The sequence below is a fragment of the Schistocerca americana genome, chromosome 4, assembly GCF_021461395.2.
Source record: "Schistocerca americana isolate TAMUIC-IGC-003095 chromosome 4, iqSchAmer2.1, whole genome shotgun sequence".
NCBI lineage: Eukaryota > Metazoa > Arthropoda > Insecta > Orthoptera > Acrididae > Schistocerca > Schistocerca americana.
This window is the reverse complement of record NC_060122.1, coordinates 699595449-699616803: the sequence shown is the minus strand read 5'-3', so window position 1 is coordinate 699616803 and position 21355 is coordinate 699595449. Positions and strand designations below refer to the sequence as shown.

General features: G+C 45.4%; 1 protein-coding gene across 2 annotated transcripts in view; it reads right to left on the bottom strand.

Moving 5' to 3' along the window:
* LOC124612342 (protein TANC2) overlaps positions 1–21087 on the bottom strand; it is a 549855-nt gene extending 528768 nt beyond the window's left edge. Inside the window, exon 1 of one of the 2 annotated variants that reach the window (XM_047140494.1) lies at positions 20908–21087. In XM_047140494.1, coding sequence (XP_046996450.1) covers positions 20908–20995 — 88 coding nt within the window. In that variant the 5' untranslated portion in view covers positions 20996–21087. The remainder of the gene's footprint in view (positions 1–20907) is intronic. The other variant, XM_047140496.1, reaches the window with a different exon arrangement.
* Positions 21088–21355: the final 268 nt, after the last annotated feature.

Below are 21355 nucleotides of genomic sequence, written 5' to 3'. Positions count from 1 at the left end.
ACTTCCATTTGAAAATGGCCCAAAGGCCGAAATTGCATTTGTGAAATAAATAATTTCTACAGTCAAATGCGAATATGGTGTCCTTTAAGAATTTCTACAAAACAAAAAACCCCGACCATGAGAAGTTACTCGGAATTAGGAGATGCGAAAGCAAGACTTGGGGGGGTCCTGAGGATGTTTGGTATATCTTTTAAGGAAACAGTATACAAGGAACTAGTGTATCTAACCTTGGAATGCTGCTTCAGTGTGTGTGTGTCTGCTGGATAAGGATTCCATACGCTGCTAGAAGCGTAGCAGGTTGGTATACCACGCACGAAACTTAATTGGGGATATTTGGAAGAAAGTCGACGTTCTTCCGGCAAAACTTTATCGGTTAAATTAAGAGAAGAGGTGTTCCGAAAAGACTGTTTGGTAATTTGACAGCTTTTCGTCTTGTATCGGTTGTAGAGATCATGAGACTAAGATAAGGGTTTTCAATGTGAGAATCGAAGAACATATTACCGAATGAAGTGGAGCAGTGGTTAGCACACTGGACTCGCATTCGGGAGGATGACGCTTCAAACCGCGTCCGGCCATACAGATTTAGGTTTTCCATGATTTCGCTAAATCGCTCCAGGACGATTCCTTTGAAAGGGCACGGTCGGTTTTCTTCTCCATCCTTGCGACGAACCGAGCTTGTGTTCCGTCTCTAATGACGTTGATGTCGACGGGGCGTTATGCCCAGTCTTCATTCCTTCCTTTCGAAGAACGTATCCTGTTATTATCACTCTATACGTGAATGGAGTAAGACATCCAGTCTCTAATATTAGTGGGTACGGTCATCCGACAGTCACTGCGGAGCATGTGTATGTAGGTGCAGACGTAGAAGCAGTCTGTATTGGTCGTCCGAACAAGTAGCGTAGGAACTCAGCGTCCGCTTGCGCAATCGGCTGGATCCATTAATCAGCAACACTTTCTGAAGGAAAGTATAGTAATGAGGAACGGAAATGATTTGTCGAGATATAATGTTCTCTACGTTATGAGCAATCAACGGGCCAAAAAAAAAAAAAAAAAAAAAAAATGTGCTCTCGAGCAGCAAGAGGCGGTGATCGTTCGGAGAAAGGTTCTTGTTTACGCTAGCCAGACGCTTGTGGCCTTTCTGGAGAAAGCGTGAACGGCTCTGCCCCGGCAACGAACACGAAAGTGGTCGGCGATAACAGGGACGAAAAACAAATGACACGGGAAAAGAAAGCAACAAAAATGAAATATGACGGAAGCCCGGAGCTGGAAGCCACAAATGGACGGCAATCTGGGCTGTAAATTTTCCTCGTTTCTCAGGCGCTGGACGTGCGCACTGCTTAGAGGTTTCTCGTTCCCAGCAAAAACTGAACGGCTGACAAGATTCACGCTCAATCTGTGGCTGTAGCACTTTACAGTTCTACGCCCGTCTTGTATCAGTGGATGAAATTAGCTTTTTCTTTTTGTCACTGTGCATCGTTCAGTTTGTAACTGCCTCCCCTTTTACTTCCCCTCTTACTCTAAGTGAGCGTGAAGTTCATATGAAATAGAGCGTTTCAATTTCTTTAACAGTGTTTTCAAAATAAGTGCGCAGTATTATTGTATTAAGATCAATAATTCATACTTGAAGAATTGAAGATGGACAATAAATATTTGTGAGGGGTGTGTAAATGAAATGCTTTCTGTACGACCCAGAGATCTAATTTATAAAATGTTTTGTGTCGACAACGTATCACTAGTTGTTAATCCTTTGGAAGTTGTTGAAGGTGTATTTGCACCACCCATTGTAACTAAATATAATTATTGGTGCTCATTTTGTGCAAACACCCCACTATTTCGTAGTGTACGTTGTGGAGGTTGTCTTGGTGCAGTTTCCGATTCTGATGGAGATGATGAGTAAATGTTTGATAATTTGTTTGCAGAATTCTGAAAATGGAACACACAGTGAAATTGATAACCTTGATGTGGACGATGCTGGAAGCCGAAGTGAAGAAACTATCCATGAAGCTCCACACATACCTGGTAACGAGTATCCTATCATCATTGGGAGAAGACGATGGAGGTTTGTTAACGTGCTTGAATATAACCATGAACTGTTAGACAAAATACGAACTGACTTCCTATTCATGTTCCCATGGTTTACAGGATTTATTAAATTATGTGGGGTCTCTACCAGGTGGTACTACAGTGACGTCATTGTCACAGAAAGACCGGGAGATGCTGACATCTTGCATAGCAAACTTACTGAGTTCTCAAAGAGATATCCTGGAGAAATTCTCTTCTGGAGAGAACTTTTGTTTATCTGTCATTGTGGGTTTCGCAAAATCATACTTCATCAGGCAGATTTATTTAAAACTAGCTTTTGTCCGCGGCTTCGTCTACGTACACAGACCTCTCTCTCTCTCTCTCTCTCTATCACACACACACACACACACACACACACACACACACACACACACACACACACGCAGGCACAGACACACACCTAAGAGTCGTCTGGAGCATTCCCGCTGATGTTTCGGCGGATATTTGCAATTTCGTTCTTGCACTGTGCAGATCGAGTGAGCCGAGGCTAGTACTGCTCATCACGTGTTTCATGCGAAGCCCCGTGTCGACGGAAAGCATCGGTTTGTTATCTCATTACAAACGAAATGATTTTTAAAGCAGAAGCATACATGTCCTTTCGATAGAATGGTCCCAAATTAGTCTAGTGTGATATTCGTTTTTTCTTCATCTACATCTACATCCATACTCCGACAGCCACCTGAAGGTGTGTGGCGGAGGGTACTTTGAGTACCTCTATCGGTTCTCCCTTCTATTCCAGTCTCGTATTGTTCGTGGAAAGAAAGATTGTCGGCATGCCTCTGTGTGGGCTCTAATCTCTCTGATTTTATCCTCATGGTCTCTTCGCAAGATATACTTAGGAGGGATCAACATACTGCTTGACTCCTCGGTGAAGGTATGTTCTCGAAACTTCAACAAAAGCCCGTACCGAGCTACTGAGCGTCTCTCCTGCAGAGTCTTCCACTGGAGTTTATCTATCATCTCCGTAACGCTTTCGCGATTACTAAATGATCCTGTAACGAAGCGCGCTGCTCTCCGTTGGATCTTCTCCATCTCTTCTATCAACCCTATATGGTACGGATCCCACACCGGTGAGCAGTATTGAAGCAGTGGGCGAACAAGTGTACTATAACCTACTTCCTTTGTTTTCGGATTGCATTTCCTTAGGATTCTTCCAATGAATCTCAGTCTGGCATCTGCTTTACCGACGATTAATTTTATATGGTCATTCCATTTTAAATCACTCCTAATGCCTACCCCCAGATAATTTATGGAATTAACTACTTCCAGTTGCTGACCTGCTGTATTGTAGCTAAATGATAAAGGATCTTTCTTTCTATGTATTTGCAGCACATTACACTTGTCTACATTGAGATTCAATTGCCATTCCCTTCACCATGCGTGAATTCGTTGCAAATCCTCCTGCATTTCAGTGCAATTTTCCGTTGTTACAACCTCACGATATATTACAGCATCATCCGCAAAAAGCCTCAGTGAACTTCCAATGTTATCCACAAGGTCATTTATGTAAATTGTGAATAGTAATGGTCCTACGACACTCCCCTGCGGCACACCTGAAATCACTCTTACTTCGGAAGACTTCTCTCCATTGAGAACGACATTTCGATATGTGTTAGCAGAGACAGTAAAACGTGAATGATAAGCAGAACTCCAGCAGCGACTGATCAGCGCTGCTGCATGGCGGTAAGGAGTCAGTGTGTACCAGCGCTGTGCTGTTGCTGCTTCAGTACTGCTTATCCTCCGTGTATTACTGCCGCTGTTGATACATACTGATACACCGAATATCGCACTAGACCAATTTGGGATGGCTCTATAGAATGGACACGTGAAATTCCGCCTTGAAAATCATATTGTTTGTAATGGGGAAACGAACCGGTGACTTCCGTCGACAATGGGCTTCGTATGAAAGACGTAAAGAGCAGCACTATTTTGGGCTGAATCGAGCTGCGCGGTGCAAGAGCGAAAATGCATATATCTGCCGAAAAACCGGAGAAAATACGCCTGGTCACTGAAAACTGTCTGGAGCTCCGTTGTTGTACACCGTGCGACTCCAGGGAGAACGTTAAATGTAATTCAGATACTCAGCCGTATGGCGTAATCTCTGTCTCGCATTATTGGATCGCAAGGTTAACGTAACATGCATGGTTCATATGAGTGATTATTGGACATGTATAGCATTATCTACCAGTCACATACAAAGATACTCTGATCACTAAGCCATCCGGACACAATGATCATCACCAACTGCATGGACTCTTCTACCACACATCCCGCCAATCCAAACTATCAACTTATCCCTACACTACGAATGTAGTGCCCCTTGCCCATTATGCCCATTACTCGCACCATTTTGCCGATTCCCGTAAGAGTTAGAACCTGATGTGCATCTGCACTGAAAAGACCACTGGCCGTCCTCGGCTTAATTATATGTATGTGATGTCAGTTCTTTCGAAGGTGTCCGAAAGAATAGAAATGATTTAGATCCAGCAGCCACTATAAATTAAACCACAAAGGAATTAGAAACGTTGTCATTGATTGAAATCAATACGGAAAGTTGAAAATTTGTTCCGGGCTAGGGTTCTAACCCAGCTTACTAGGCAGATGCTCTGACCACTAAGCCATCCGGACACAATGGTCATGGCAGGTGCACGTACTACCCTAGCATACCTCCCGTTAAACCCAAATTCTCAAGTTATTCACACATTACTAACGTAGTGCCCATTGGCCATTATGTCTGTATTTCCTTTGTGTCTTAATTCACAGTAGCGGCTGGATCAAAATCGTGTCGTTCTTTCGGACGTGTTCAACTCATATTTATCTACCAGTGTTCACAAGTTCCATCATATTAAATCAAACACGTAACGGATTTAGCGACTCGAAAATACAGTCTGCGACCGCTGATAGCCCCAGATGTTGTCAGAAAATGGCACATAGGAACGTAAACACTTGAATGGTTACAGCTATTTGGGTATGTCTATTGCTACTCACAACTATGGCGACTGGGTCTAATCCAAAATGACTAAGACAACAGCTGTGTAAACGTCTCATCCTGTACATCAGATAGGAACAACTTATCAAAGCCATTTCTTGGTCAAAGGACCACATCTAATGAGCTAGTTCTGTGCGGTCCAGTAGTTACCTGTTCAGTAGCAGAATATCTTTCCTTACTTTTCTAATTAGTAATTGCACTGCCATTTCATAGATATAACTCCGTGTCTTTTGTTTCTTTAGGAACACGCGGATGTATTTCTGGGATCTTAAACGTGCATTTTAAGTCATGATTTCCGTAATCGAATTTCTTTCCGGTACATAAAACTAAAACGTAGGTAGTCATCGTCTCTAAGTCTGTTTTGAACAACACAGTGGACTACTATTCAACACGCCGTACCGCGACCAAAAATACGATGTTGAATAAAATTAATTACTGCCTAGCCTACCTTACTCTGACATAGTATAGAGTAAGTGTCATCCAATACTTTGATGCTTCAAATACCTGCAAGGTTAATATATTGCAGAAAACAGCGCTATGAGAACTAAGCACAATGACGATGCTGGAACAGGGGAAGTGGTATAGCAGAGAAGTTCGACGGGATTACTGATAAGAGCGAGAGTTGCTGAATCGACCTCTATACACCGAGATAACGAGCTGCGCTCTCGGCCTGCCGTTTTGTACACACATGCTGCGGACGCACATTTCGAACTGATTTGGCCCTCTGGGAAATATCCGCACTTTTTTTAAATCACTGTGAGGATGTACACTGTTCAAAAGAATTGGGCACACGTGTATCAACGTCTGCTATGTGAAATCTATTGTCATACAGACGACAACTGTGGTCTTATCATGTGGTTTTAGATCTTCGCTTTCAGTGTAGACAACAATTAAAATCAGTCTACATCTATTGGCTGTGTTATGCATGACAGTGTCAGTAGATCCCCACAGTAGGAAATGGGTATCGGTGCCCCTGTTTTTTCTACTGAAGTGCAGAGATGACAGTTGTCAGTTGTGGACGTTGTATTCAACCAAGCACATGACATACGAAATTTTAATGTAGCGCAAGCTGCAAGGGCGGTCTCTTGACCGAAAACGGATGGACCTTCGGTTGTGGTGTTGTACATGCCAATACCTCTCCATGTGTCATCCGTAGGATGTGGATACACTGCAGGGAGACGGTTCATTACATAAGGCGAGCTGGACAAGGTCGCCGACGCATTACAACACCACGTGAAGACCGATATCCGGCCATCTCAGCGATGCGGACACTGCCAGAGCACTACCACTGTAGCCACTGTGTCCGATCAGACTGTAAGGGTTGGGTTGGTTAGTTCGGGGGAAGAGACCAAACAGCGAGGTCATCGGTCTTATCGGATTAGGGAAGGACGGGGAAGGAAGTCGGCCATGCGCTTTCAGAGGAATCATCCCGGCATTTGCCTGGAACGATTTAAGGAAATCACGGAAAACCTAAATCAGGATGGCCGGAAGCGCGATTGAACCGTCGTCCTCCCGAATGCGAGTCCAGTGTGCTAACCACTGGGCCACCTCGCTCGGTAGACTGTAAGGAACAAGTTACGAGCAAAAATCTTACGAACCAGATGTCCTGTCTGACTACCCCGTTTGACACGGCAACATCTTGCAGCTCGTGTCCAGTTCTGCCATTCCCATGTCAACTGGCAACTTCGTCACTGGCGATACGTGTTATTCACGGATGATTCCAGATACCCTCAGATGGAAGGTGACGGCCGTGTTCGTGTGCGGAGACCCGTGGTGAGTGGTGTCTGCCAAATGTTGTCCACGAAAACGACAGACTTCCAAGATTCTATGATGTTGTGGAGACGCTTTAATGTTGACAGCCACACGGACGTTATCGTGCATGTTGTGTTATAGCCAGGCATTATATCGAACAGATACGTTGGACCATGTGGTGGCTGCTGCAAGCGGTAGTGACCCTGAATTCCTTCTAACGCCGGGGACCATGGGGCGGGCGTCAGCAGGGATTTCTCGCGACGCTTGGACACTGAAATACGGAATGGCCGGCGGTAAGTCCCGACCTAAACTCCACTGCGTGTATGTGGGACATGTTTGACAGAGGTGCTCGTGATCACCCTGTTCCGCCACAGATTCTCCTAGAACTCTCATGGATTTCACTGAACAATGGGAACGGATACCGCAGGGTGACCTCCGCAGACATGTCGGACCTTTCAGTTCTTTTTATGTATGCGATGGAGGATGTAATGATTTTTTGTTATATACTTAATTGGTGAAAGATAACGATATAATTTGGTATCATACCCGATCTTGAATTATTGCTCAGTGGAGTGTGGCAGAGGCCCAAGGTCACGTTCCTCTAATTCTTTTGAGCCATGTTCTGCTATGCTATTAGTTCCAAATTGTCTATTATTGCTGTCTAACAGACGAGTACCGTTTTACTAGCACATATTTGCTCTTTGCAGAACGTATGTCATGACAACAGCATCTAAGCAGGGCTACAGTAAACTCTCCTCTCTAACAGGCCATGAAGGCCCAACGGTACCGACCGGCCGCCGTGTCATCCTCAGCCGCAGGCGTCACTGGATGCAGAGATGGAGGAGCATATGGTCAACACACCGCTCTCCCGGCCATATGCCAGTTTCCGAGACCGGAGCTCCGACTTCTCAATCAAGTAGCTCCTCAAGGGCTGAGCGCACCCCACTTGCCAGCAGCACTCGGCAGACCGGATGGTCACCCATGCAAGTGCTAGCCCAGCCCGACAGCGCTGAACTTCCGCGATTTGGCAGGAACCGGTGTTACCACTTCGGCAAGGCCATTGGCAGGGATATAGTATAGTGTTTTCTAAAATCTGCTTTTGACTAATTTAAGTTCTGCATTTGGAGTAAAGGGTGCACAGTCTTGTTTATTAGGTGAGGTTACTATAGCAAAATTCATCTCCAGTAAAATTACGATTGTTTTCTCTATTATTTTGATGAGCAGACATCATCCTTCAGCAGTTATTAGTCTTTTGATGCTTTTCTCCTATTCTTACACTTCCGTTCTTGCTACACCGCGGGAGGTACCTATTTTAGCCATGGTTTTGACGTACATTCCAGCGGTTCACTTTTTATTCTTCTTGCAATTGCAGGGCGCTTGTCTTATCTTCACAGATAACACCTAGCGCCACCGAGAGAAATTTTGGAAATTTGTGGTAAGGTCTTATGGAACCAAACTGCTGAGGTCATCGGTTCCTAAGCTTACCCGCTACTTAATCTAGCTTAAACTTACTTACGCTAAGGACAACACACACACTCATGCCCGAGGGAGGACTCGAACCTCTGACGCGGGGAGCCGCCACCGAGAGAAGTGTTTTTTGCAAAGCAGGGAGAAGACGACGAAGTCGCACAATATTGTTCTTTTAAAATTATTCCTGTCGGTTGGTGACTATATAGGCGGAAATGCCCAACTTCGGGTTGTAACTCGCTGATGGATTAAAGCTGTATACTGGGCCAGGAGCCAGTATGGTACCGTTGGCTTTCGCAGTCAGTACTCGTATGAAGATGCCTGGTGTCGGATAGAGACTCCTTATTCGTGCCTTTCGTGAACCGGGCCCTACCAACAGCATTGTCTTTTCTCTATTTATTTATTTATTTTTAATACAGGGCATCTGTCCTCCCCTTACAGGGGAGGCATTATTCACCTCCACCGACACAAGCTCTACTCTTGCAAGAAATCTTTCTCACAAAGTTTGCCAAAGAACTCCATTTTCCTTGGAGCAAGGAACTTCGTGTTTCCGAATCTAGACAAAACAAAAATCGTTAGGAAGGGCTTTGTAAAGAAAAAAAAAGGTTAAAATGGCTCTAAGCACTAAGGGACTTAACATCTGAGGTTATCAGACGACGGTTCAATAACTCGTCTGGCCATCCTGATTTAGGTTTTTCGTGATTTCCCTAAATCGCTGCAGGCAAATGCCGGGATGGCTCCTTTGAAAGGGCACTTCCGGCTTCGTTCCCCGTCCTTCCCTAATCCGATGAGACCGACGGCCTCGCTATTTGGTCTCTTCCCCCACGCAACCCAACCCATACCTACCATCAGCTCTCACCAAATGAAATCGGGACCCATCTGACCAGGCCACGGTTTTCCAGTCGTCTAGGGTCCAACCGATTAGGTCACGAGACCAGGAGAGGCGCCGCAGGGGTTCGCATCAGTCGTCTGCTGCCGTGGCCTATTAAAGCCAAACTTCGCTGCTCTGTTCTAACGGATACGTTAATCGCGCGCCCCACATGGATTTCTGCGTTTATTTCGCGCTGTGCTGCTTCTCTGTTAGCATTCCAACGGATTCCATACGTGAAGGACTCTAGTTATCAGGGATGACCACTTTAAAATATCACAGCTTTTTCATCACTGTCTTAGAACAATTTTATTGGTGTCCTACACGGTTGCAAACGCCGCTGCTCTCGTTGGTTAAGTAAATGCCGTCGGTTACTGCATTGTCCGTGGTAAGAGGTAATGACTGAAATGTGGTATTCTCGGCACACTCTTGATACTGTGGATCTCGGAGTATTGAATTCCCTGCCAATTTCCGAAATGCAATGTTTCATGCGTCTAGCTGCAACTGCCATTCCGCATTCAAAGTGTGCTAATTCCAGTCGCGTGGCCATAATAATGTCGGTAATCTTTTCATATGAATCGCCTGACTACGAATGACAGCTACGTTGTGTACGCGATACTACAGCCATCTGTACAAGTCTTATTGCTATTCGAGGACTTTTGTCGCCTCAGTGTGTAGTGTTCATTAGTAACGTGGCCGACTCTCTAGATCCGCTTACGATCGGGCACACAGTTTTAATCTGAGGTAAGTGTTCATCTACATCTACATCTACATTTATACTCGGCAAGCCACCCAACGGTGTGTGGCGGAGGGCACTTTACGTGCCACTGTCATTACCTCCCTTTTCTGTTCGAGTCGCGTATGGTTCGCGGGAAGAACGACTGTCTGAAAGCCTCCGTGCGCGCTCGAATCTCTCTAATTTTACATTCGTGATCTCCTCGGGAGGTATAAGTAGGGGGAAGCAATATATTCGATACCTCATCCAGAAACGCACCCTCTCGAAACCTGGCGAGCAAGCTACACCGCGATGCAGAGCGCCTCTCTTGCAGAGTCTGCCACTTGAGTTTGCTAAACATCTCCGTAACGCTATCACGGTTACCAATAACCCTGTGACGAAACGCGCCGCTCTTCTTTGAATCTTCTCTATCTCCTCCGTCAACCCGATCTGGTATGGATCCCACACTGATGAGTAATACTCAAGTATAGGTCGAACGAGTGTTTTGTAAGCCACCTCCTTTGTTGATGGACTACATTTTCTAAGGACTCTCCCAATGAATCTCAACCTGATACCCGCCTTACCAACAATTAATTTTATATGATCATTCCACTTCAAATCGTTCCGCACGCATTCTCCCAGATATTTTACAGAAGCAACTGGTACCAGTGTTTGTTCCGCTATCATATAATCATACAATAAAGGATCCTTCTTTTTATGTATTCGCAATACATTACATTTGTCTATGTTAAGGGTCAGTTGCCACTCCCTGCACCAAGTGCCTGTCCGCTGCAGATCTTCCTGCATTTCACTACAATTTTCTAATGCTGCAACTTCTCTGTATACTACAGCATCATCCGCGAAAAGCCGTATGGAACTTCCGACACTATCTACTAGGTCATTTATATATATTGTGAAAAGCAATGGTCCCATAACTCAATACTCGTACCAGTCAAGCAGGACTCGTGACCAGGCACGAAACGTCACTCGGTCAACACTTCACTTGTTTTTCCTACTGGGTACATTCCTTGCTGTGGTGGTAACGCTAGGAGAATGGCCAAGGCGGAAACGGCTTAGGCGCAGCCTATGCAATGCTTCCGAAATGAATCAGAAGCGAAGTGCCCACTTTTAATGAAACTTCCTGACAGATAAATAGCGTCCGTCAACCCTGCCCACGTGAAGACAGTGTTAAGCTGGCATTACAGCGTCCACGACGCTGCTGGGCGATACACTCAAGATTCACCTCAAAAGTCTTCGTGTTGTTAACTGATGCATTCTAATTCTTCCTGTGTAACCCTCCACAGGCTTCAGAAACCACGTTAGGGCTCGTCAGGAGTTATAACAGCCCCATCAGCGTTATCACTTGGGCTATCGAGTCTCAGCTGTCATCTCGACCGACTGGTACAGGAAATGTATTGAGCTGCCGGAGCGGTCCGTAATACCTGGAGGAGGTGCTTGAAGGTGCAAGTGGGCGCTCTGAATGGAGCCGGGACGTAAAGTGAATGAGGCGGGCGCGATGAGCGACGCGCCGTAGCTGGCGCAGCAGTAGCCGCCGGCGGGCGGAGTCCGTGGCCGCAGAGTCAACGCCCGCTGCCGCTGCCCGCTACACCACAGGCCGGCCGGCTCTCGGTGGCGCACGCTGCACAGCGCACACTGGCGCCTGGCTGCGGTACGGCGGGCAGTTGCAGGCGGGAGACTCTTACGGTACCCGTACGCGCAGAGGAGACTGTCAATACCACCTAGAGTTGCGCTTGACCAAGACTACGATTCTTAGTCTTGGTTGGTTGATTCGAGGGAGGGGGCCAAAGAACGAGGTCGTCGATCCCATCGGGTTAGGGAAGGAAGTCGGCCGTGCCCTTTCAAAGGAACCATTCCGGCATTTGTCTGGTTATGGAAATCACGGAAAAGTTAGATCAGGATGGACGGACGCCGGTTTGAACCGTCGTCCTCCCGAATGCGAGTCCAGTGTGCAAACCACTGCGCCACCTCGCTAGGTAGTGGTTTTGGTACAGCACATAAATGACGTAGTAAATGCCAGCATTACCGGTAGCATTGGCAGGGAAATAAATATAAATGAATATTTGAGAGAGAAACTGTGAGCCGACGAATTATCTTTGTTTGTTTTGCACGCAAATTAGAGCTGCGCATCGTTCAGTGTTAGGCCATTATGTATTTTAAAATCTTACAAAATATAAATTGCGTTTTTTAAGTAACAAGAATCACTTTAAATGCGAACATTTTAGGTTAGGCTTTACCGTGACTGTTATTGACATTAAATGAAACAACAAGTTTACTGTTACCAGCCACCGTTTTAATTATCTCCACGACGCGTTTCAAAGGTTTAAACGTCCATCATCAGGTGGATTTACATTAGTTAGTATGCCATTTGTGTGTGTGTTCAAAAAATGGTTCAAATGGCTCTGAGCACTATGGGACTTAACTGCTGAGGTCATCAGTCCCCTAGAACTTAGAAATACTTAAATCTAACTAACCTAAAGACATCACACACATCCCTGCCCGAGGCAGGATTCCAACCTGCGGCCGTAGCGGTCGCGCGGTTCCAGACTGTAACGCCTAGAACCGCTCAGCTACGGCCGGATGTGTGTGTGTGTGTGTGTGTGTGTGTGTGTGTGTGTGTTGTGTTACGATTTTTTGGAGGAACTTGTGGCACTGTCTAATGGAGAAACAAGACACTATTTCAGAACATGGTATTGGGCTTCTTATGACAAAAAATTAAACTTATATCTAACGGTAAACATAAAATAAGTAAAATAGAGTGGTCACAGGTTCGTTTCGCTGTCATAACGCAACACATGTATACTGTCATATTTTTAAACAAATATGGCGCCTGGAAACTGCTGGGTGCAAGGTTTGTATAGGAGCAGAGAAGACGTTATCGAAAAGTACAAAGAAATAGCTGGTCATGATACCTCGGCGCTTTTGTGTAACCAAAGCAATCAATTTTGATGCAAATGCAGTTTACATGCACAATCACATCAAAATTTACATAATTATTATTTTGTGCACAGGAAACTGTTGTTGTTGGTAAGTGTGAAAGTTGTTTAGCAATAACAGAAACAGGTTTTATGTAAGTTCGACGAGGTGTTGAAGCGATGTTTGACACGTTTTTTGCGGTTGTTTTAAGTTTATCTGTTTTTTTTGAGGAAATTGCGTTTTCTATTACTATATGATAATTTTTTTATTTTTACTAGAACAGCACTCTCTTTCACGTCAGAAATCAACAATTTTCGAATAAAAGCTCGATTACAGATTGATATTTTCAGTTTTGCTACAATAGTCTCAATGCTTAAGTAACAGACAGTTGGATAACTATGTGGAACAAAACTGTTCCGTAGGCTACGTGGCCCTTTATATATCCTCACTCAGTTTCTAGACGGTTCACCGCTTCCTGTTTCTAGGGAACCTAGTAACACTCTGATGGCATACGCAACCGAAGTGATCAAAATGAGGTACGCCACATAAATATGCAACACACATAACGTACAGATAACGCGTTTCAATCTTAAGTGACCAAGGCTACCAGGAAAACTACTGCGGTCTCCGCTTACTAACGGTAGCTTACGGTAATTTTACAACTCTATTACTGCAACATATCAATGAACGGAAGAGAACACCACGAGCATGGGTCATTTCATAACGCAGACCAGTAGTATAGGGGTATCATCGAATTCCACCGATAAATTTCCGCAAGTTTTTAAGGATATTTTCTGAATATTTCGGTAAAAGGGATCCATGGTATCTGGGGATCATTAACAAATAAAGCAATTACGATTTTTTTCGTTTGCTGCTCCAGTTACCCTTGTCTCTGTCAAAATAGGTTCTCAACAGTGATAAAATCTGTAATATCTAATTACCAAAACATAGGATACTCAACCCTCCTTTGCAAAGGTACTGTGATGTTGTTGACATCGCTGCGAGAACAGCCTAACGTAGCGTCATGCTGCTGTCCTTTCATCACCTATTCACGAGTTGCGTATCGACCAGTTCTTCTTCAGTAAACCTATCCAGCTGCTATTGCTGTGAGCATAAAACTAACACCACAAAAAAAAGAAAAACAACCGAGACAGAACGGAGTAGTATTGAATGCAACCTGAGAGCGAAGAGTAAACTGGACGGTACTTTTATCAGTAAATATCGAACGGGGATAGAACAACTTTACTTCCAAATCATACAAACAGCGCATACCAATGCTATTTGCACTGATGTGCAGATATTTCCAGTGCAACAAAGATACAAGGATAGACGGACGTAATAAATCAAACACAATGTAATTACTCTGTAACAAGTCACCGGAGACCATAAGTCTCTTGTGCTGAAACACTGAGCAAATATTCCTGAATAACGTGCGGAATTTTTATCGGTGAAGTTCACACAGATTTAAAAAACGACAAATGTCGCTTTAATACAAAACGTGTTGAACGGGCAACATTATCCGCCAGCGTAACCGCGAATGTTAAGCGATCTCTTCAGGAACGGGGGGATATTCTGGCCTCGGTTTCAGTCCGACCAGCGAATTAACGACTAGGTGTTTTTAGATGGTTTCCCACGTCGCAGTAGGTGAGTACCGGCATGGTTTCCATGTTCCGCCTCAGATACACGCTATGCAAACATTTAATACACTTTCTCACGGAATTTACTCTATACCCAGACAGACTGGGTACACTACTTCTGTCCTCGGGTGTGAATAGGAGACTGATATCCTTAGCTGTTCGGTCTCCTTAAATACTTAACCAGCATCAGCAGGCAACATTATGTGTGTAGCGAGCAAGACCCCTGTGACGAAGGAAATGACAAAATTCCAGGAGTAACTGCGAATATTATTACTGAAACCGAGTAATCGTTTATCAGTTTTACAGAAAGATTTTGTCTTTCTGAGCAGAAACGAATGTTAAATCTCTTAGCAAATTCATCACACGAAGTACACCACAGAAGAGACACAACAGATATTAATAAAAACTATAGTATTAGTGGTTCATTGCACCGATAGTTATGATGTTCGCGAACCTTACGCGAGTTAAAAAAGAGGAAGAAAAACAGAAGAGGAAGAAAAACATACTGCGCTTCGGCACGTCTGCTTTACTAGCACTGACGTATACAGTGTAACGCAGGAGGAATGCTCGCTGTTCAGGAATGAGAGGAATAATAATTCGAAGAAAAATAGTCTCTAAAATGCATAGCTTATAAGTTATGAGCACTTGTTTATCTTCGCTAACGTGAAGCATATCTCTCTACCGAACAAGTGCTCACAGCTTTTAAGGTATGCGTTTTAGAACCCTTGTTTATCTGACTTTTCTTCTTCGAATGATTGTTCCTGTCAAATCGCTGAATACTGACCATTCCACCTGAGACATCCTGTTTAGGAAGTAATGACCAAGTGACATCGGGAAGTGATGCAGTCAAAAAATTCACCGATCGTCTAGAACTCTCCCGTATACTGTATTTTGTTCCTGTTGTTAAGGCTGCAGAGTGTGTCTGGCAATCTATTGCTCTTGATGAAGTGACTGATGACACTTAATGGAACTGTTTCTATTACCACTATGTCTTTAGAGCAAAATACGCAAAATCGCCGAGATATTTGTAAACTAGGGTAGGAATAAGGCACTGCATCTGATCACAATAATTTTGGCAGTTTTCTCTTGCCGACAGAATCAGGATGATGAAAATCGTTCTCAGCAACGAGAATCCAACTGATTACCTCCTGATGGAATGATAGTGGAACTTACAGATAGCGGTTTAAGGAAGGCAGAAAGAATGTGACAACATAAAGCTAAATACAAACAAACGCTTAAATAACGCAGGACGAGATGAAAGCAAATGGGAATCCTCCTTGGAGGAACTGTCCTAGCCTCAACAGAAAAATCTGAAAATTTAAATTGAAATGTCAAATGGTTCAAATGGCTCTGAGCACTATGGGACTTAACATCTGTGGTCATCAGTCCCCTAGAACTTAGAACTACTTAAACCTAACAACCTAAGGACATCACACACATCCATGCCCGAGGCAGGATTCGAACCTGCGACCGTAGCGGTCGCGCGGTTCCAGACTGAAGCGCCTAGAACCGCTCGGCCGTATCGGCCGGCTGAGATGTCGAGGTAGGGACTGGAAGCCTCATTGATCGGTGGCAGAGTGGAAGAATGAAGGAACATTAGGGTTTAAGGTCCCGTCGACAATGAGGTCATTAGAGACGCAGCAGAAGCCCGCAATGTTTTAATGATAGAGAAGGAAATCGGCCGTATCATTTCAAAGTAACCATCCAGGCTTTTGCCTGGAACGATCTGGCGTAGTCACGGAAAACCTAAGAAGGATGGTAGGATACGGATTTGAACCGTCATCCTCTCCGGTGCAGATGCCACCACGCTCGGTGACAGACTGCAGTGAGCAGGTGATGCCCTTCAGAAACGTAAACAATAGCTTTCTCATCCTACTCGACAAACGCCATGTGCGCGAAATAGTTCGTATCATTCTTCCCCTGTCACGGTACAAATGCTTACGCGGAAATGGACGGGAAGCTGTGGAGCTAGTACAGACTTTCCGAGGGGAAGGTCGCAACCCCTTCCTCGCTCGACCAGTTGTTTCGCCTGTTACGGAACGCTTTCTCCAAAAGCGGGTACAATGGAGAAAGCAGTCGGGGAACCGGTGGCCGCCCGAAGCCGCCACTTGTACCGATGATGATTGATACCGGCCGTGGGCTGGCGTAACCAGAGCGTAAACAGCGGGAGGGCTCCGAGAGAGCTGCGAAGATGCGAAGCTGCTGCAGCCTCGAGGGAGGCAAAGTAATTTCCAAACCGCGAACCGTAACCTCGGTCAAACTGTCTCGGCTTCAAATTAGTTGCAAGCAAATAATAAATGTTACTTAATTGAAACGCTCAGCTGCCGACATGTGTTGTAGATATTCCTCGATGGGGACAGCTGAAAATGTGTGCCCCAACCGGGACTCGAACCCGGGATCTCCTGCTTACATGGCAGACGCGTTATCCTTCTGAGCCACCGAGGACAGAGATGAACAGCGTGACTGCAGGGACTAATCCCTTGCGCGATTCCTGTGAGACCCACATTCCCAACTGTCCACAATCTACATACGCGATGTTCCTAATAGATATTTGCCCATCCGGTCATTGCTCGCGCCAACTAAGGTGACGATTCTCGTAAGAGTTCGGGCGACCTGTGCGCATTCGCACAGACGAAGGTTAATGGGGCACACATGTTCTGCTCTCCCCATCGAGGTATATCAACAACACTTGTCGGCAACTGAGGGTTTTAATTAATTATCATTTATTCTAGAGAAGCTGCACGGTCATCAATGGTATCTGTTCATTCGAGAACAGTTACTGTCTTAATAAATAATAAATATGTTTCTCACCAGATGCTTCAGATCAAGAAGTCTTTGCTTTAAAGTTGAAGAATACCGTTGAGAGCAATAACTAAATAAGTAGTCCGCAAATCACCTGTCGGTATGTGACGGAGAGTATTTCCGGTACCACTATGTGATTCACTCTTTCCTGTTCAATTCGGGAATGGGGCGTGGGAAGAACGAGAGTCGGTCAGCCTCTGTATTGGCTCTGATTTCTCGAATTATATCGCCGTGGTCATTTCGTGAAACGTATGTAGGCGGAAGTAGTATGCTGTCAGACTCTTCCCGGAAAGAACGCTCTCGAAATTTCAATAGTAAGTCTCTCCATGATGCACAACACCTCTCAGGTAGCGTCTGCCATTGGCGTTTGTTGAGTGTCTCTGTAACGCTCTCGCGCCGACAAAACGGTCCAGTGACGAAATATGCCGCTCTTCTTGGGATCTTCTCTATCTCTGCCTCGTTATTTTCATAGACTGAGAAACAGCAGTCAAGAATCGGTCGAGCAGGCGCATTGCAAGCCACCTCTTTAGTGGGTGAATTACATTTCCTTAAAATCTTTCTATGAATCTCAGTCTGGCATCTACTTTTCCTACTATTCGTTTTATACGGTCATTTCACTTAACTGCCATTGTTAAAGGTTCACCATCCACTGGTGCATACGTCAGTCCGCCACCAGTAATGGAGGGTGAATCTTTGACAATGCCATTGAACTGTGTTGACGAAACATCAAGAAAGTCACAAACGTCGGCCAAAGCTGCCGTGACCAACAATCTTATGCATAAAGTGCGATAAATTCGAAAAATAAGAGGTAGAAAATCCATGTATAGTTAAGATTCAGTTGTTCCTTTATTGTGGCGTATACCATAGTAATTGCGGCTTGAGCTGATGTGACGACGCAGATTTCGAAATCTGTCACTAAGCAAAGAAACGGTAACAAGTTTCTACTGATGTTGCAAGCGGCAAAGTGGTCCACTCACAGAAGGAGTAAAATTTGAAGCAAAAATGCCTGGCACTGTGACCAGCTTCAGAACCAACATCACCGGTACTGAGTCCGTCACAGTGCGATATGTCACAGATGAACACCGATGCGTATGTGGGCGTGGCTACAGATTAGCCGATGTTTACATTCCCGGGTGCCCGGGTGTTCTGCTTGAAACAACCAGCGCTGGGCGACATAGCATCCGCGTTTTCTCAAGGCTGTAGCGCTTTAGCACACTAGCGGCTGTCCTCGCTACAAAAAGCGAAGCTGTCGAGTTTTTCAGAACACAGCTACTCTTATGGTGTTAGGTTAGGATACTTTCGAAATTACCTGTCGACCTCGAGATACGTCAGATGTATGTTGCTCTGAAGTCACGAACGTACTTGAGAAAGACTAACTGTCGTTTGTCTCCTGTTTCGTTTGGTGTACCGTCTCTTACCACAGCATTCTTGCCAAAGGCAGAATTGGGAAATGAATTGTTGCACGTAGCTTTGTTTACATGACTATTCTATCATTTGCCTCGAGTGATTTAGGAAGAACACAGTTATTCTGTCATAGCAGCTGTGAGGGGATTCAAACAACACGCGAAGTCTCAGTCCATGTTTTGAAGGCTGGATTCTTGGAGGTATTCTGGGACTTAACGTCACTTAAACTTCTAACAGCGTTTTGTGTATGCTAAACTGAACGCTCTTTAATTAGCTTGGATCGGAGGCAGTAAACAAAATTATGTGTAGTACAGCTCTCTACTGCAAAACTAATCTTCGGTTTGTTGAGTATTAGACTTTATTTCTATATTCCACATACAGATAGAGAGATTCGTCTCTCGGTCTGTTTTACCCAAACAAATTACTGTTCCCGATTTTATTTGTGATGTAATGCTATTTAATAGGCATTATGTTTCTTACGGTACAAGTAGGTGCACTTTTATGTGTGACAAAAGGATGCCATTAAGTTTCCCACGTGCCGAAGTATTGGTTGATTACTCAGCGACTGTTTCAACGAAACATTCTCCAGAGCTTCGATGCTACACCTGAATGGGTTTGTAATACGAATGTGACTGTGCTAAACTAGTCTGTGCCTGACGCTGCAACGAAAATTCCTCCCCTTCAACTTTGGAACTGCATCACGCAGGCCACTGCTCGACGACTTGTCTTGCTGTGAGGAACAAACAGGAAGCGTGTCACGACAAGGGGATCTTGTTTCATGTACCCCGACTTTTCTGTCATATCGACTGAGGAACTAGACAGCACTTTAGAAAGTCATTCTGACTGTAATTTTGTTCACGACAGAGTAAAAGACTTCGTGACAGTCAACCTCATGGTATTACGATCAAAGGAGGTGTACCGTGGTGGGGGTGAGACAGAACATCTGCTGGTTCCAGCCAAAAACCAAGCTATAGACCACAGTTTAAAGTAGTGAGAGAATTGTCTTTATACTCCATAACAAAATAATTTTGTTCTTTATAGGAACGAACAGATGCACTGACTCACTACTAGAATTATGTTCTCTACACATCTTGACATCTATCTTGTGCAGATATGAAGACACAGTGAAGCTTTTCAGAATTAATGAATGCTGAAAACCACCATATCAGGCAATGAATACTGTAATGATTCACTTGCGAAAGTTTACCTTGCAAGAAGCTCATCGAAGTGGGCGGTGCCACATGCCAAGAACGACACAGTAGGACCATAAGAAAGTAAACTGTTTCGAGAATGAAAATTTCGCTCTGCAGCGAAGTGTGCGTTGGTATGAAACTTCCTGCCAGATTAAAACTGTGTGCCGGACCGAGACTCGAACTCGGGACCTTTTCCCTTCCGGGGGAAGTAGAGCACTTGCCCGCGAAAGGCAAAGGTCCAGAATTCGAGTCTCGGTCCGGCACAAAATGAACTTTGTTGGCAAATTATTCAGTAAATGCTGCTCTTGTAAACCAGAAAAATGGACACAAGATATCGCCAGGAGAATAACTGTGGTCGAAGGTCGACCATTTTCCGCCGGGGGATGCCTTATATGTCAATTGTCAACCGCCAGACACTGTTACCTGTCCCAGCAAGTTTATCAAAATCAGTTGGATGAATGTTAGAATCGTTCATAAAACCGCCATAGGGTTCAGTTCTTTCACCATCCGCCAGAATGAGACGATGCTCATTCTCCTATCATCATCGTCTGTTGCCTCTGACACTAAACACATGACAAGCGTATTCCTGTTTTAGCCTGCTCGGCTAATTCTTTACCTGACACTGTACACAAATTGACCACCTCCCTCACAGGTTATCGGTTAGCCACATCGTTTAATGTACGCTGATGAAGCTGTAAATCACCCACAAACGTTGCTAAGGACGCTTTTAACATGCTTGTCTGAAATCTCAGATGACGATAACGTTTAAAATACAGTACATTTTAAGATCTGTTTTGGAATCATGGGTATCAACAGACAACGGGACGAACATCAGTTACTCAGAAGCATGGCGTTGTGTTAAAACTGGATGCTGACCACGGTCGCCAACTTAAAGTATCGTTTTGGGCGGCAGACGTATATACACGCACAGTGGTGGCAACTCCATGAGGCTGTAGGATGCCGGCCGGCAGCGCAGTAGCGTCCTCCGCGGCTCCGCCTCCAGCTGCCCGCTTCCCGCCGCTGGTTGCTCGGGGCTCTGCGCCGTGCGTTGTTTGTGTACTCACCGGCTTCAGTGGACGCCCAGAAGGCGGCTTCGGCGTCCTCCTCTTCGGCGGTGGGCCCGCCGGGCAGCGCCTGCCTCTCAGACGGCATGACACCTGCCGGTGCTCTCACTGGCGCGCGATCACTGGGCCGTGCCACATGGCCGGGAAGCAGACGCCTCGCACTCGCGACCACACACTACGACACCCACGCCACGACTGCGCCGCTCCAGTCGGCCGCCCTGCCTGTAGACGACGCCGCCGGGCCGAGCTCTGCCGAGGGGGACCGACGCGAGCCGAGTTGTAGGCCCCGGTGCCCGGAGCCGAGGAGACCTACTTCGGCGTCTTGGGAGTAGGGAGAAGGCATCACCGCGCCACCATTCACTAAAACAGTTATCCGCGGCGTTCCCGCTGCCGACCGCTTTGCCCGCCTGCTCTTGCGTGGGAGCCACCACCATTCATGACCGCTCGC